The sequence below is a fragment of the Panulirus ornatus genome, chromosome 35 (genome assembly GCF_036320965.1).
Source record: "Panulirus ornatus isolate Po-2019 chromosome 35, ASM3632096v1, whole genome shotgun sequence".
NCBI classification, from domain to species: Eukaryota; Metazoa; Arthropoda; class Malacostraca; order Decapoda; family Palinuridae; genus Panulirus; species Panulirus ornatus.
Genome location: NC_092258.1, coordinates 12,232,068 through 12,245,980, shown reverse-complemented (window position 1 = coordinate 12,245,980; position 13,913 = coordinate 12,232,068). Strand labels below are relative to the sequence as shown.

At 39.3% G+C, this 13,913-nt stretch overlaps 1 protein-coding gene across 1 annotated transcript in view; it reads right to left on the bottom strand.

Moving 5' to 3' along the window:
• Positions 1-213: 213 nt before the first annotated feature.
• The window catches only part of LOC139760163 (ubiquitin-conjugating enzyme E2 E1-like), a 37,920-nt gene continuing 24,220 nt past the window's right edge, over positions 214-13,913 (bottom strand). Inside the window, exon 5 of the mRNA XM_071683075.1 lies at positions 214-3,539. Within this exon, the coding sequence (XP_071539176.1) occupies positions 3,442-3,539 (98 nt within the window). The 3' untranslated portion in view covers positions 214-3,441. The remainder of the gene's footprint in view (positions 3,540-13,913) is intronic.

The following is a 13,913-nucleotide window of genomic DNA, read 5'->3' as shown; positions in this document are numbered from 1 at the left end:
CATTATCCAATAGATTTACACCTTAATTCTTCCTGCCTCCTACTTACATAGTGGCTGTTAAAATACAGAGAGGCAAGCAGCTTTTGTGAGATCAAGCAAACTTGGAGGCCCCAGCCTCATAGACTAACTTAAGGTCAGGGACATCCAACTCCCTGGAGAAGACCTGCTACCCTCAACTAAAGAGCAGTGCAGGATAAAAAAAAATAATCTGGGTAGTATCATTACATGTTTTATTGGGAACTAAGTGTAGACCAATACACAGCACAATCTTGTCTTCTCTCCAGAAGCCAATTCAGTATGGTGCAATAAAAGATGGGTCATCAAAACCAAAAGGTTTTATTGTATAAAACTAGATAGGAATGTTGTGTTCCTTGACAGGATGCCACAAAGTTAGTGAAAACTGATAATGCTCTGTTAATCTAGCAAAGTTCTTTCCTGCCAATGATATAGAATGGCTTCACAAAACTTCATGACATGACATTCACAATATACCATAATATACAGGCTGATCTACAGCCAAAATGCCCATTACGTGATGAATCATTCCAGAGCTTGAAAAATCAACACTACCATTATCAAGAAGTAATTCTTTTCTCCAAAAGATTTAACTTAAAAGAAGCATGCTTTGTTACAATGATAATAATCAAAAGAACTGTAGTATTCATCTCATTCTTATTGCTTTCATCAACAGCACTCCAAATCAAGTACTTGGACTATGCTTCGTGTTAAAAATTTCTTACAAATTATGAAAGAAAATAGATGACAATTATCAAGAAAACATACCAAAAGAATGTTTCCTTTTCTAATTTACTATGGCATTTACAAGGAGAAAAATATACATACAGTTTGACAAGTCATTACATCCTGGTTACACTACAATACTGTCCCACATGGCACCAGTATGCAACAATTACTCAGAAGTGTGTATTGGTCTTCCAAAATACAAACAATTTTTGAGAGTAGATATGGAGTACAAGAAGTTTTTAACATTTATCATTCCATTCTCATCACACTTTTTCCACAATTTCCTGGCATACATCTTATGGCAATTTATTCTGAAATTGCCAATGGATAATCTATGAGGACAACTACACAAAAAAAAGAAGTCCTCAGTAAAAGTACAATTCAAATACAAGTTAATCTTGCAACAGGCAAACTTTACGGTTGTCAAGACAACATCCTGCCACAGATGCATGCTCCCCTATGCCTACCATTGCATTAGGTGGTGCATCACTTGGATCTCCCTAACCTTAAAATACATCAACTGTTCCAAGTAAATTCCTTTCCAGCAGTGATTTATTCTGAATCTTATGAGAGAACACTTAAAAAAAAAAATGCACACAACCCTAAAAACTGGTATATTCTCCTACACCACTTTCCCTTCTAATGACAGGCCTCCAGCACCGTTCTCTCTACAAAACCAGTATGATCCGGGAGTCCATTTCTCCAAGTATAAAACACCTTCCCTTTAAGAACCACTGAAATAATGTCACAGAGGAAGGTACATCAACATTTAGCATTCTTTTCACATGGGAAAAAGTTCACCAAAACATCCAGTATTAACATCTGGATGCTTTACATCTTATCAGCCCTTGTGCATTTCCTTGAATTCATAATAGTACATGCTACAAATCTACACAGAACACACATAATGGCAAAATAATGAGGTATTGTTGCATGACAAAGAGACATACTGAAAATTAAGTTCTCCAGTTCATAAAGCAACAGTAAAAGCTGAACTCATTTGGCCAAGTTACATCACTGAGCAACTTAATATACGTGAAAGTTACAAAATCCTATGCATCTCCATCTCTCACTCCATTCACTTTCCTTGCTAACTCACAGCCTGAGGGATATCAGCGATGTCACATGAGGTGGCTCAGAGTCCACATGGAAACAACAAACATAAAGGTGTAAATCTTGTCAATTAATCCTACAATCAAAATGACTTATAGCTATCCTTAGATCTAATGATGTTTCATGTATAAATTTTGAAGACTGACTGAACCTACCAATTCAATTTAAATACTAATGTAATAAATAATGCCTCTACAGGGGGTCAAAAATGTAAGACGTTACTGTAAATCTAAACAACATAAATTCCTCAACAAAATATAATTTGCCTAATTCAGCAATAAGTCATAAAGTTAAGAGTCCTTGGAAAACAGTAGTCCCACCTCAATACTGGAGCAGCACTTTACTCCTGACAACACTGTCGAAAAAGCACTTGCTGCATCACAATTTAAAGAAGGCAGCATTTGCTACTCAACCCGTGGAAACAGCAGTCAATCCCTCAAAATTCTGTAAGGATATCACAAAATGCTTTGCAAGACTGTAGGAACAACATCTGATCACTCTCAACAGTGGAGACAGCACTTCATCCTTAAAATGATCAGGACAGAACCCAATCCCTCAAAATACTGTGGAGATAGCATTTGTCCTCATACAACACTGTAGGAAAGGCACCTGATCCTTTACAATTCGTAAAAAAATCATTATCATCCTTTAAACTATGAAGGATCAGGTGCTGTCTCCACAATGCTGAGGAGGAGGAAATGCTGTCTCCATAATACTAAGTGGGCTAAGAGAACAGCACCTGACACCTCTCATCACTGGAGAGAGTATTTCACTCATACAATACTTAGGATACAGTTTATAACCCATATGACACTATAGGGACAGCACCTGATCCCTCACATCACCATGGAAACAGCACTTGATACTTCACAATCTGTGGGAACAAACTGATCCCTCACAATACCGTGGGGCTAGAACTTAATCCTTTAAATCACTGTAGGAACCACAACTTTTTCCATTGAATAAACAACCTTTTGTCAACATTGTAAATGACAATACATTTCCTCATAACTCTATGACAAGAGCATTTGTTCCCTTACAATTCTGCAGGGATACAGCATATTCCCTCAAGGCTGAATGGTGACAGAGAAATGCTGCAAACAGACTAGTGGCACTGTTACTATAGACAGACTGGAAGCTATCTAAGGAGGCAGTTACATAGTTATGATGGAGACAGTGCACTTCCGCTAACATGTGTTGTGCCAAATTAAACTAAGATGATAAATGTCATTTTCAGAATACTGTCATGAGTAACTAAGGTAAAAGAAAAAAAAAATGGAAGTCTGCAAAACATTGCAAGGATTCAGTTCTGTCATTCTCAAAATAAGGAAACAAAACACAAATGAACTTCACAAAGCATGGAAATATTGAAAAATGAGGTAATGAACGATGACCACAATCTTTTCCACCATGCCACAAAAAAATTTTATAAGCTTTCTATCTTAAGCTGGTCCTGTGAATAATAGTCAGTATGCCTACATAAACAATTCTTTATATTACAATTTCAACAGAGTGGATGACTATAACACAAATTGGCATGGTGCAAGAGATGTTTAATACCCTGCTGACGTTAAATGAAAGTAATCACGTAGCATAACGTTTGGTCCAGAGCCGAGCAATTCTGTCGTGTTCTTCTCGGTTCTGGAGGAACTGTGTGGCAATGCTCCCTACCAGTGGATCAGCTGAAACAATGAAACACCTATATCAGTTACCAATGTACTACAGTATCCTCTAATAAGACTAACTGGAATTAATGTAGATGCCATCACATAATGAACAAGTGTGTGTATATACATGGGAAAGTTCAGGAAATCAGTTCACTGCTGAAAGGTTTCTGATAAAATGAATACTTTGATGTAAACAGTGAGCTTCTGTCAGGTTTCCAGTGACAAAAAAATGATAGAGACTGAATGATCAGTTCTTATATACATAACTGACTTTAGTGAGGCAACATCAAAATCACACAAACAATGGCTTCATTGTACACATTCAATCTCTAAGTGTCATATGAAATGTATTAAAACCAAAGCATATCACCCACATCCACACCATACTGCCTAATCCAGGGATTAATTTGATTGCTTTGTGCGCTCTGGTTTAGTCGATTGACAGCACTGTCACCCATATACTACATCACTCCTACTCATTATATCCAATGAATGCCTCTCATCCTCCTAAATCTTTATGTCCCAATACCCCAAAGCCTCCTTCACTCAATCTTTCAACAAATTCCATGATCTTCCACTTCCCATCTCTCCCTCCAAAACTGATGCAGATTCTCAGTCATTCTATTTTCATTCATCTTTTCCATATGACCATATCTTTCAGCAAATCTGGTCAACCCTTTCAATCATACTGCACTTAATATAATACCTCTTTCTGACATTGTCACTTCTTACACAATCAACCCACCTTACACCACATCCTCTGGCTTTTCACTTCCAACCTATAATTATGGATTATGAGGGTTTCCTTGGGATGTCCTTAGGATATGAAAACAAGAGGCAATGCTCATAATCCTAAGACCGTTGATGAGTCAGAATGGAGGGCAGGGAGCAGAAGCAAAATCTGAGGACAGATAAACATAATGTCTGATGGAGTGGAACAGTGACCTGGGGACATGAAACGAAGGTACACAAGGAATCATCAAAGGAAGTTGTAGAGAGAATAATATGCAATGTCAGAACAATCAAGGAGATATACAGTCTTATAGATGAAAGGTTAAAAAAGAACAAGAGTATCCAGGATCAGTGCATACTGGAATAAAAAAAATAAATTTTAGATAAAGCCAGAGACATGGACAATGATGAGTCATCACAACAGGATTAGCCTGACAAGTGGGTGGCAACTAAAATTCAAAAATTACAGAAACAGGAAGATAACATACGTAAATCATTGATTTTAGGACTGGAAGATCACATTCCAAATAGGAAAGAGGGGAAAATAAAGCAATAACAATGAAGAAACTACTGAAGACGATAGACATGCCAGACAGTGTCTCTGATAAAAGAAATTATAAGCTTTGGTAAATATACTCAACATATAAGGGTAAAACCATTGTGGCAACATTGGGTTGAGAATTATGTACTGGGAGAAACTCAAAAAATTGAGGAATCCAAGATGGTGACAGTTCACAAGTAGAAAGGGAGAAAGAAAGAATCAAAGAATGCAGTAAGCAGGCATAAAACAGGAGACATCAAATGAGGGAAGAGGACTTAACTTTCTTTAATAAACTCAGACTTGAACAAGATATCTCAGAGGGGTAGACAAAGTCTAGTTAAGTCTAATGCATCCCAAACCCTGTTTCCATTCATCTCTCAGTCAAAAATTCCTCATAACTTTCCTCTTGCATTTGACAGTTCTGTAATTCAACCACTTGATTCGATGAACGTACGTGATATTACTGTAACATCCACTTCATCTTGGAACCCCCCTAACTCTCATTATGGAAATAGCTAAGTCTGCCTCTTAAGAAATTGGGAATCCTCTTTAGATGCTTCAATTATAAAAAGGATTAATCCAACCATGTATGTAACACCACTCTCCTATCTGAAGTGGCTCTAGCTCTGCATCCTTACTAGACAGAGCTGAATCAAAAGCAGTCTGACTTACAAACTCACCTGAGGCTAACTTCCAAACTTGACCATCTTGCCTCTGCAGCAAGGCGAGTTCACTTTCCCTCTTCCTTAGGTATTACTATGGTTTTGCTCCCAAGAGCTGACTGCTTGAGTGTCCTCACCACTGGCTAGACCATGCAATACTAAGCAAGCTGTTGCATCACATGATAACTGTGAGGCCACTGACAACTCAACGGTAAGCCATTTTTATAACCGTTTCTTTCCCTACACCTTGAAGCTCTGAAACTCTCTACCCTCTCATCTCTCTCCCAACAAACATGACCTGGCACATTTCAAAAGACAGGTTTTTCACTTTAAAAATTCTTAAATACTTTCCCTTCTCTATTCTTTCCACCTTTCATTAGCTGCTCTACATTCAAATTAAGGCCTAGCCTTGAAGTGATCTTTGTCCATGACTGAAGTGTCTAACATGAAAAAAAAAAGTAACCCCCAATAACAAAGTGGTCAGAAATCATAGCTTAAAACATTTAACATATGTAAGCAAATGCCTCATCCTTCTTCTGATGCTTGGTGATGTTGTAAATAGGCGTAAGGCGACACTGAAGTCCTTCACAAGTGCTAGCTTGGACTTGCCCTTTGCCAGCCCACTCCACAATCCCTTTTCTTTTCCAAGGATTAGAATGTTCCCTCTGCACTTCACGCCAGATGTGGACAGCTTCAAGAAACTGTCAGACAATTGCTGAAAACACTTGAAAGGAGCCATCATCCACAATAGTACACTCCCTCTCCCACATTTGTCCAAGTTCCATTCTGACTGACCGGTCGGATCTCGAAATGGACATAAGTCAGACACGTCAGTATGGCATGTAGAATTTGTAATCCTGTACAGCATTCTTTTATTCTAATCAATTTCTATCATGATCATCTCGTTTTTTATCAACTAGTTTCTCTTTGTTATATTAAGGATTCTTTAGTTCATATTTCATCATTTCTATTACCTAATTTACATTTTCTCTGGTTGTATGTACAGATAGTCATAAACTGCATAAGTCATAAGTAGGGAATCAGGTGTAATCCATGTCTGACAAAATACACAAGTGTGCAAGAGTATCACATAACATCATGACAGAATGCACATTGGAAAAGGTAAACAATCTTCAGGACCACAAAGCACTGGGTGGTAAGTACACTATTTGCTGTGGCATGGTGTGTGCAAGATGTGAAATATATTCACATTCATATTTTTCGAATTTTTTGGGAAAAATGGAGAGTTGCTAACAGAAATGGAAAAATGTGTTGTCTGGAACATTTAGTTGTCTCAAATTATGAATAATAGAGGTTTTACTGTATATAAAAGCAGACAGACTATTAAATGGAAGAGAGCTGGAATTCAAAGATCAAATATGAGAAAATGCACCCGTTATGGTTGGAGTGGTGAGGGTAGACTTGGTAATAGATAAGCCTCACCTGTTCTGACCAATGGAATACACAATAGCATGAAGGGAAACAGAAGACAAAGGTGGAGGATGACTGATCTTAATATGAGGAAGATAGCCCATTCAAAAATACATAATGGGAAGCAGAACAGTATGAAAGAAGAGTATAATGGAGTTGATAATATTTAATCCCCAAAAGAATTTCAATAAATGAACAACAGAGAAACAAAGAGGATGGTTCATGATGCAACGAGACACACGTCTCACAGACAGCGTTAATACCAATAATGGTTGATTCTCATAAAGACAGATAGTCAAGAAGACAAGTTCTTAAGAGAGCATACAGAAGAACATCTTGTACCAGCATGTCACTGAGCACAATAAGATCAGGAAGACATATACACCATCATTACTATATCTTACCTTCACACACAGTAACATGAGACTGAAAATATCATATATACCAATCTGGTTGGGAAGAAAGAATTCTAACTCCGTATTCCCTGCATGTCATAGAAGGCAAATAAAGGGGGCAGGAGTGGTGTGCTGGAAACCCTTCCCTTCTTGTATTTCAATTTCTAAAAGAGGAAACGGAAGGAGTCAGGTGATGAGTGCTCATCCTTCTCAAAGGCTCAGATCAGGAAGTCTGAATGTGTGTGGATGTAACCAAGATGAGAAGAAAGGAGAGATATGTAGCATGCTTGAGGAAAGATACCTGGATGTTCTGGCTCTGAGTGAAACAAAACTCAAGGGTAAAGGAGAAGAATAGTTTGGAAACATCTTAGGGGTACAGTCAGGGGTTGGTGAGAGGACAAGAGCTAAGGAAAGAAGGAGCAGCACTACTCCTGAAGCATTTGTTGGAGTGTGTAACAGAGAGTAAGGAAGCAAATTCTAGACTGAAGTTGGTATTAAACTGAAAGTGGATGGCGAGTGATGGGTGATTATTGGAGCTTATGCACCTGGTCATGAGAAGAAAGATCATGAAAGGCAAATGTTTTAGGAGCAGCTGAACGAGTGTGTCAACAGTTTTGTTGCAAATGACCTGGTATTACTGGTGGGTGATTTAAATGCAATGTGGCAACTGAGGATATAATTGGTTTGCATGAGGTATTGTGTGTTATGAATGGAAATGGTGTAGACCTCGTGGAGTTGTGTGCTGAAAAAAGATTGGTGATTGAGATATACACAAGTATATGTATGTGAGTAGGAGAGACAGTCAAAGGGCGATATTTGATTACGTATTAATTGACAGGTGAGTAAAAGAGACTTTTGGATGTAAATGTGCTGAGAAGGGCAAATGATGGGATGTCTGATCACAATCTTCTGGAGGCGAGGGTGAATATTTGGAAAGGTTTTCAATATCAGGGAGAAGAGAGTGGTGAGAGTAAGTAAGCTTGCAAAGAGACTTGTGTGAAGAAATATAAGGAAAGATTAATTGTAGAATGGCAAAAAAGAGAACAAATGATGTGAAGGGAGTGGGTGAGGAATGGGATGTATTTAGGGAAGCAGTGATGACATGTGCAAGAGATGCATGTGACATGAGAAAGGTTCGGGAAGTGGGCAGCTTAGAAAGGATAGTGTAGGGGTGACTTGATTATTCGGTAAGGATATTCAGTGTATGTATGGATCATGGTGAAGTACCTGAGGATTGGCAGAATGCATGTATGATGCCACTGTATAAAGGCAAAGGAGATAAAAGTGAGTGTTCAAATTAAAGAAGCATAGGTTTTTTAAGTAAACCTGGTAAACTGCATGGGAGGGTGAAGGCATGTATAGAGCAACACAGAGGGGAGGAACAACTTGGTTTCAGAGGTGGGAGAGGATGTGTGGATCAGGTGTTTGTTTTGAAGAATGTGTGAGAAATACTTACAAAAACAGATGGATCTGCATGTGGTATTTTTGGATATGGAGAAGGCATATGATTGGGTTGACTGAGATGCTTTGTTGAAGGTCTTAAGAATATACAGTGTGGAAGGTAAGCTGCTAGAAGCAGTGCCTTTTTATCAAGGATATAAGGGAGGAAGCGAGGAGAGCAATTGGTTCCCAGTGAAGGTCGGTCTGCAAGAAGGATTTGTGATGTCACAATAGTTGTTTAATTTGTTTAATGATGAGATGGTAAGGGAGGTAAATGAAAGTTTTGGAAAGTAGGGCAAGTATGCAATCTGCTGGGGTTGGGGGTGGGAGAGCCTGGGAAGAGAGTCAGTTGTTGTTCGCAAATGATACAGCACTGATGGCTGATTCAAGGGAGAAACTGCAGAAGCTGGTGACTGAGTTCGGAAGAGATTGAAAAAGGAAAAAGTTGGGAGTGAATGTGAATAAGAGCAAGGTTATTAGGTTCAACAGGGTAAAGAGACAAGTCAGTTGGAATGTATGTCTGAATGGAGAAAATTGGAGGAAGTGAAGTGTTTTGGATATCTGGGAGTGGACTTAGCAGCAAATGGAACCATGGAAGTAGAAGCAAGTCACAGACTGGGGGAGGGGGCAAAGATTCTGGGTGCGATGTAGAATGTATGGAAAGAGGGAATGTTATCTCAGAGAACAAGAATGCATGTATTTGATGGAAAAGTAGTTCCAACAGTATCATAAGGCTGCATGGCATGGGCTATAGATAGGACTGTGCGGAGGAAGGAGGATGTGTTGGAAACGAAATGTATGAGGACAATATGTGGTGTGAGGTGGTTTGATCAGATAAGTAATGAAAGGGTAAGAGAGATGTTTGGCAATAAAAAAGAGTGTGGTTGAGAGAACAGAAGAGGATGTGTTAAAAATCATTTAGACATACGGAGAGAGGTAGTGAGGTAAGGTGGAGTGAACAAGAAGAAACTAGGAGACCAAATTGGAGGTGGAAGGTTGGAGTGAAACAGATTTGAGAGACCAGGGCCTGAACATGCAGGAGGGTGAAAAGTGTGCACACAACAGAGTGAATTGAAACGATGTGGTATCCTGGGGTCAACATGCCATCTATGGACTGAAACAGGGCATGTGAAACATCTGGGGTAAACCATGGAAAGTTCTGTGAATTACACATGACAGCTCGCATATGAATGTGAGCAAAACTTTCGTCCCCTCCCCCACCTTGTGACTCACTTCCACTTCCATGATTCCATCCGCTGCCAAATCCACTCCTAGATATCTAAAACACTTCACCTCCTCCAGCTTTTCTCCATTCAAACTTACCTCCCAATTGACTTGTCCCTCAACCCTACTGTACCTAATAACATTGCTCTTATTCACATTTACTCTCAGCTTTCTTCTTTCACTCACTTCACCAAACTCAGTCACCAGCTTCTGCAGTTTCTCACCCGAATCAACCACCAGCACTGTATCATCAGCGAACAACTGACTCACTTCCCAGCCTTCTAATCCACAACAGACTGCATACTTGCCCCTCTCTCCAAAACTCTAGCATTCACCTCCCTAACAACCCCATCCATAAACAAATTAAACAACCATGGAGACATCACACACCCCTGCCACAAACCAACATTCACTGAGAACCAATCACTTTCCTTTCTTCCTACTTGTACACATGCCTTACATCCTCGATAAAAAATTTTCACTGCTTCCAACAACTTGCCTCCCACATCTTATACTCTTAATACCTTCATTAAAGCATCTCTATCAACTCTATCATATGCATTCTCCAGATCTATAAATGCTACATACAAATCCATTTGTTTTTCTAAGTATTCCTCACATACATTCTTCAAAGCAAACACATGATCCACACATCCTCTACCACTTCTGAAACCACACTGTTCTTCCCCAATCTGATGCTCTGTACATGCCTTCACCCTCTCAATCAATACCCTCCCATATAATTTCCCAGGAATACTCAACAAACTTATACCTCTGTAATTTGAGCAATCACCTTTATCCCCTTTGCCTTTGTGTAATGGCACTATGCATGCATTCTGCCAATCCTCAGGCACTTCACCATGAGCCATATATACACTAAATATCTTGCTAACCAGTCAACAACACAGTCACCCCTTTTTAATAAATTCCACTGCAATACCATCCAAACCCACTGCCTTGCCGGCTTTCATCTTCCGCAAAGCTTTCACTACCTCTTTTCCGCTTACCAAATCATTCTCCCTGACCCTCTCACTTCACACACCACCTCAACCAAAACACCTTATATCTGCCACTCTATAATCTACCACATTCAACAAACCTTCAAAATACTCACTCCATCTCCTTCTCACATCACCACTACTTGATATTACCTCCCCATTAGCCACCTTCACCGATGTTTCCATTTGTTATCTTGTCTTACGCACTTTAATTACCTTCTTCCAAAACATCTTTTTATTCTCCCTAAAATTTCATGATACTCTCTCACCCCAACTCTCATTTGCCCTCTTTTTCACCTCTTGCACTTTCTCTTGACCTCCTGCCTCTTTCTTTTATACATCTCCCAGTCATTTGCACTATTTCCCAGCAAAAATTGTCTAAACGCCTCTCTCTTCTCTCTCACTAATAATCTTACTTCATCCCACCACTCACTACCCTTTCTAATTTGCCCACCTCCCACACTTCTCATGCCACAAGCATCTTTTGCGCAAGCTGTCACTGCTTCCCTAAATTCCTCCCCACTCCCATTATGTCCTTTGCTCTCACCTTTTTCCATTCTGCACTCAGTCTCTCCTGGTACTTCCTCACACAAGTCTCCTTCCCAAGCTCACTGACTCTCACCACTCTCTTCACCCCAACATTCTCTCCTCTTTTCTGAAAACCTCTACAAATCTTCACCTTTCGCCTCCACAAGATAATGATAATACATCCATCTAGTTGCACCTCTCAGCACATTAACATCCAAAATGTCTCTCTTTCACACGCCTATCAATTAACACGAAATCCAATAACACTCTCTGGCCATCTCTCCTACTTACATATGTATACTTATGTATATCTCTCTTTTTAAACCAGGTATTCCCAATCACCAGTACTTTTTCAGCACAAACTACAAGCTCTTCACCATTTCCATTTACAACACTGAACACCCCATGTACACCAGTTATTCACTCAGCTGCTCCCAAACACTTGCCTCTCATGATCTTTCTTCTCATGACCAGGTGCAAAGGCACCAATAATCACCGATATCTCTCCATCCACTTTTAGTTTTACCCATATCAATCTAGAGTTTACTTTCTTACACACCATCACATACTCCCACTACTCCTGTTTCAGTAGTGCTACTCCTTCCTTTGCTCTTGTCCTCTCACCAACCCCTGATTTTACTCCCCAAACATTCCCAAACCACTCTTCCCCGTAACCCTTGAGCTTCGTTTCACTGAGCCAAAACAACCAGGTTCCTCTCCTCAAACATACTACCTATCTCTCCTTTTTTCTCATCTTGGTCACATCCACACACATTTAGACACCCCCAATCTGACGCCTTCAAGGAGGATGAGCACTCCCCGCGTGACTCCTTCTTCTGTTTCCCCCTTTAGAAGTTTGAAATACAAGGAGGGGAGGGTTTCTAGCCCCCACTCCCGTCCCTTTTAGTTGCCTTCTACGACACGCGGGAATGGGTGTGAAGTATTTTTCCTCCACTATCCCCAGGGATAATTATGTTACCATAATTTTCATGATAACAGAGTTCAGATGTCAGGAAACACAGTACTGTAGTGGAAGGTACTGCAAAACTGAAAATGAAGATAGAAATTCATGGATACCTGTAGCCTCAAATCAAGAGTGAAGGCTGAAATTGTGGGATGACTGGTTCAATAAAGAGAGTCAAAAAGAACAAAAGCTTCATTCATGATGTACTGTAAAAAAGAGAGGCAGCATCCCACCACTCAACATTTGTATGGTACAAGAAAATGGAATGAGAAAAATTGAAAAATGAATACAATGGACAAGGCAGAAGATAATCCAAAACTTTTTCATTACTTCATCATGAGTAAATTGTCATTAAAAGGCAGCTAATCAGGCTCAAAGATCCTGGGGAAAACAACTGTGTAGAGGATGCTGTATATATGAGCATGGAACTGATCAACCAATTCAAAAGCGTTTCCACAACATTAAACTTTATAACCCCAATAACAATGATATCAAAAGAAGAGGTGGTCTTGAAAAGTAGCAAAATACCTACATAAGGTTCAAATAGAATAATACAAGGTTTTGACCCATATAGGGCTCATGGTCTTAAATTTCTCCATATGTAATGAAGATGTATGCAGATACACTTGCCTAGTCACTGATATGTTGCTCAAGATGGAAATGGAGTGGAAGAGGGCAAATATCATACCTATCTATATGAAAGAAGAACAGGAGGATGTGAACTACAGCCATGTCTCCCCAATGGGCAATGTCTGTAAAATTGTCTCCCCAATGGGCAATGTCTGTAAAACACCAAAAAAGATAATATGACAACAAATGGATGACTTCCTGACAAACAGAGGATAAGTCAACTCTGTATCTGAACTGCCAGAAAGCATTAAACAATATAACACATACGAGGTAAAAAAAAAAAAAAGAGAGGGGAGGGAGGCAAGTCTGAAGAACCATCTTCAAATGGGTAGAGGTCACCAGTGGCATGCCGTAAGATTCTGTTCTGGGACTAGTGTTCTTGCTCTAAGTGAATGGTCTCCCAGATGGATTGGGCTCCACCATAAGTTTAGAGATGCCATGGTCATGATGGAAGCAGACAGCAAAGAAGATTATATCAACTCACATGGGGCCTAAAGAAACCCCAAAGATGGTTCATAAATGGTTGATGAAATCAAAGTCAAGCAAATGTAAAATCAAAAGGATGGGCTACAACAAAAGAAGGGCTTGAAATGAATATTACATGGCTGCAAATAATTACAATTTGGAAGATTCTATGAGTGTGATGAATTAAGGAACTTATATTGTCCATAAACTGACCATAAACTATCATCAGAATCCCATTACAATAATGGTATAGGAGAAAAACTGTTGACAAATATTAGAATTGATTTCAAAAGAACTTCTTTGATTTCCATGTCCTTAATATACACAGATATGAAATCACACTACTACCTTATTGGCATCAAAAATTTCCCATGAATGG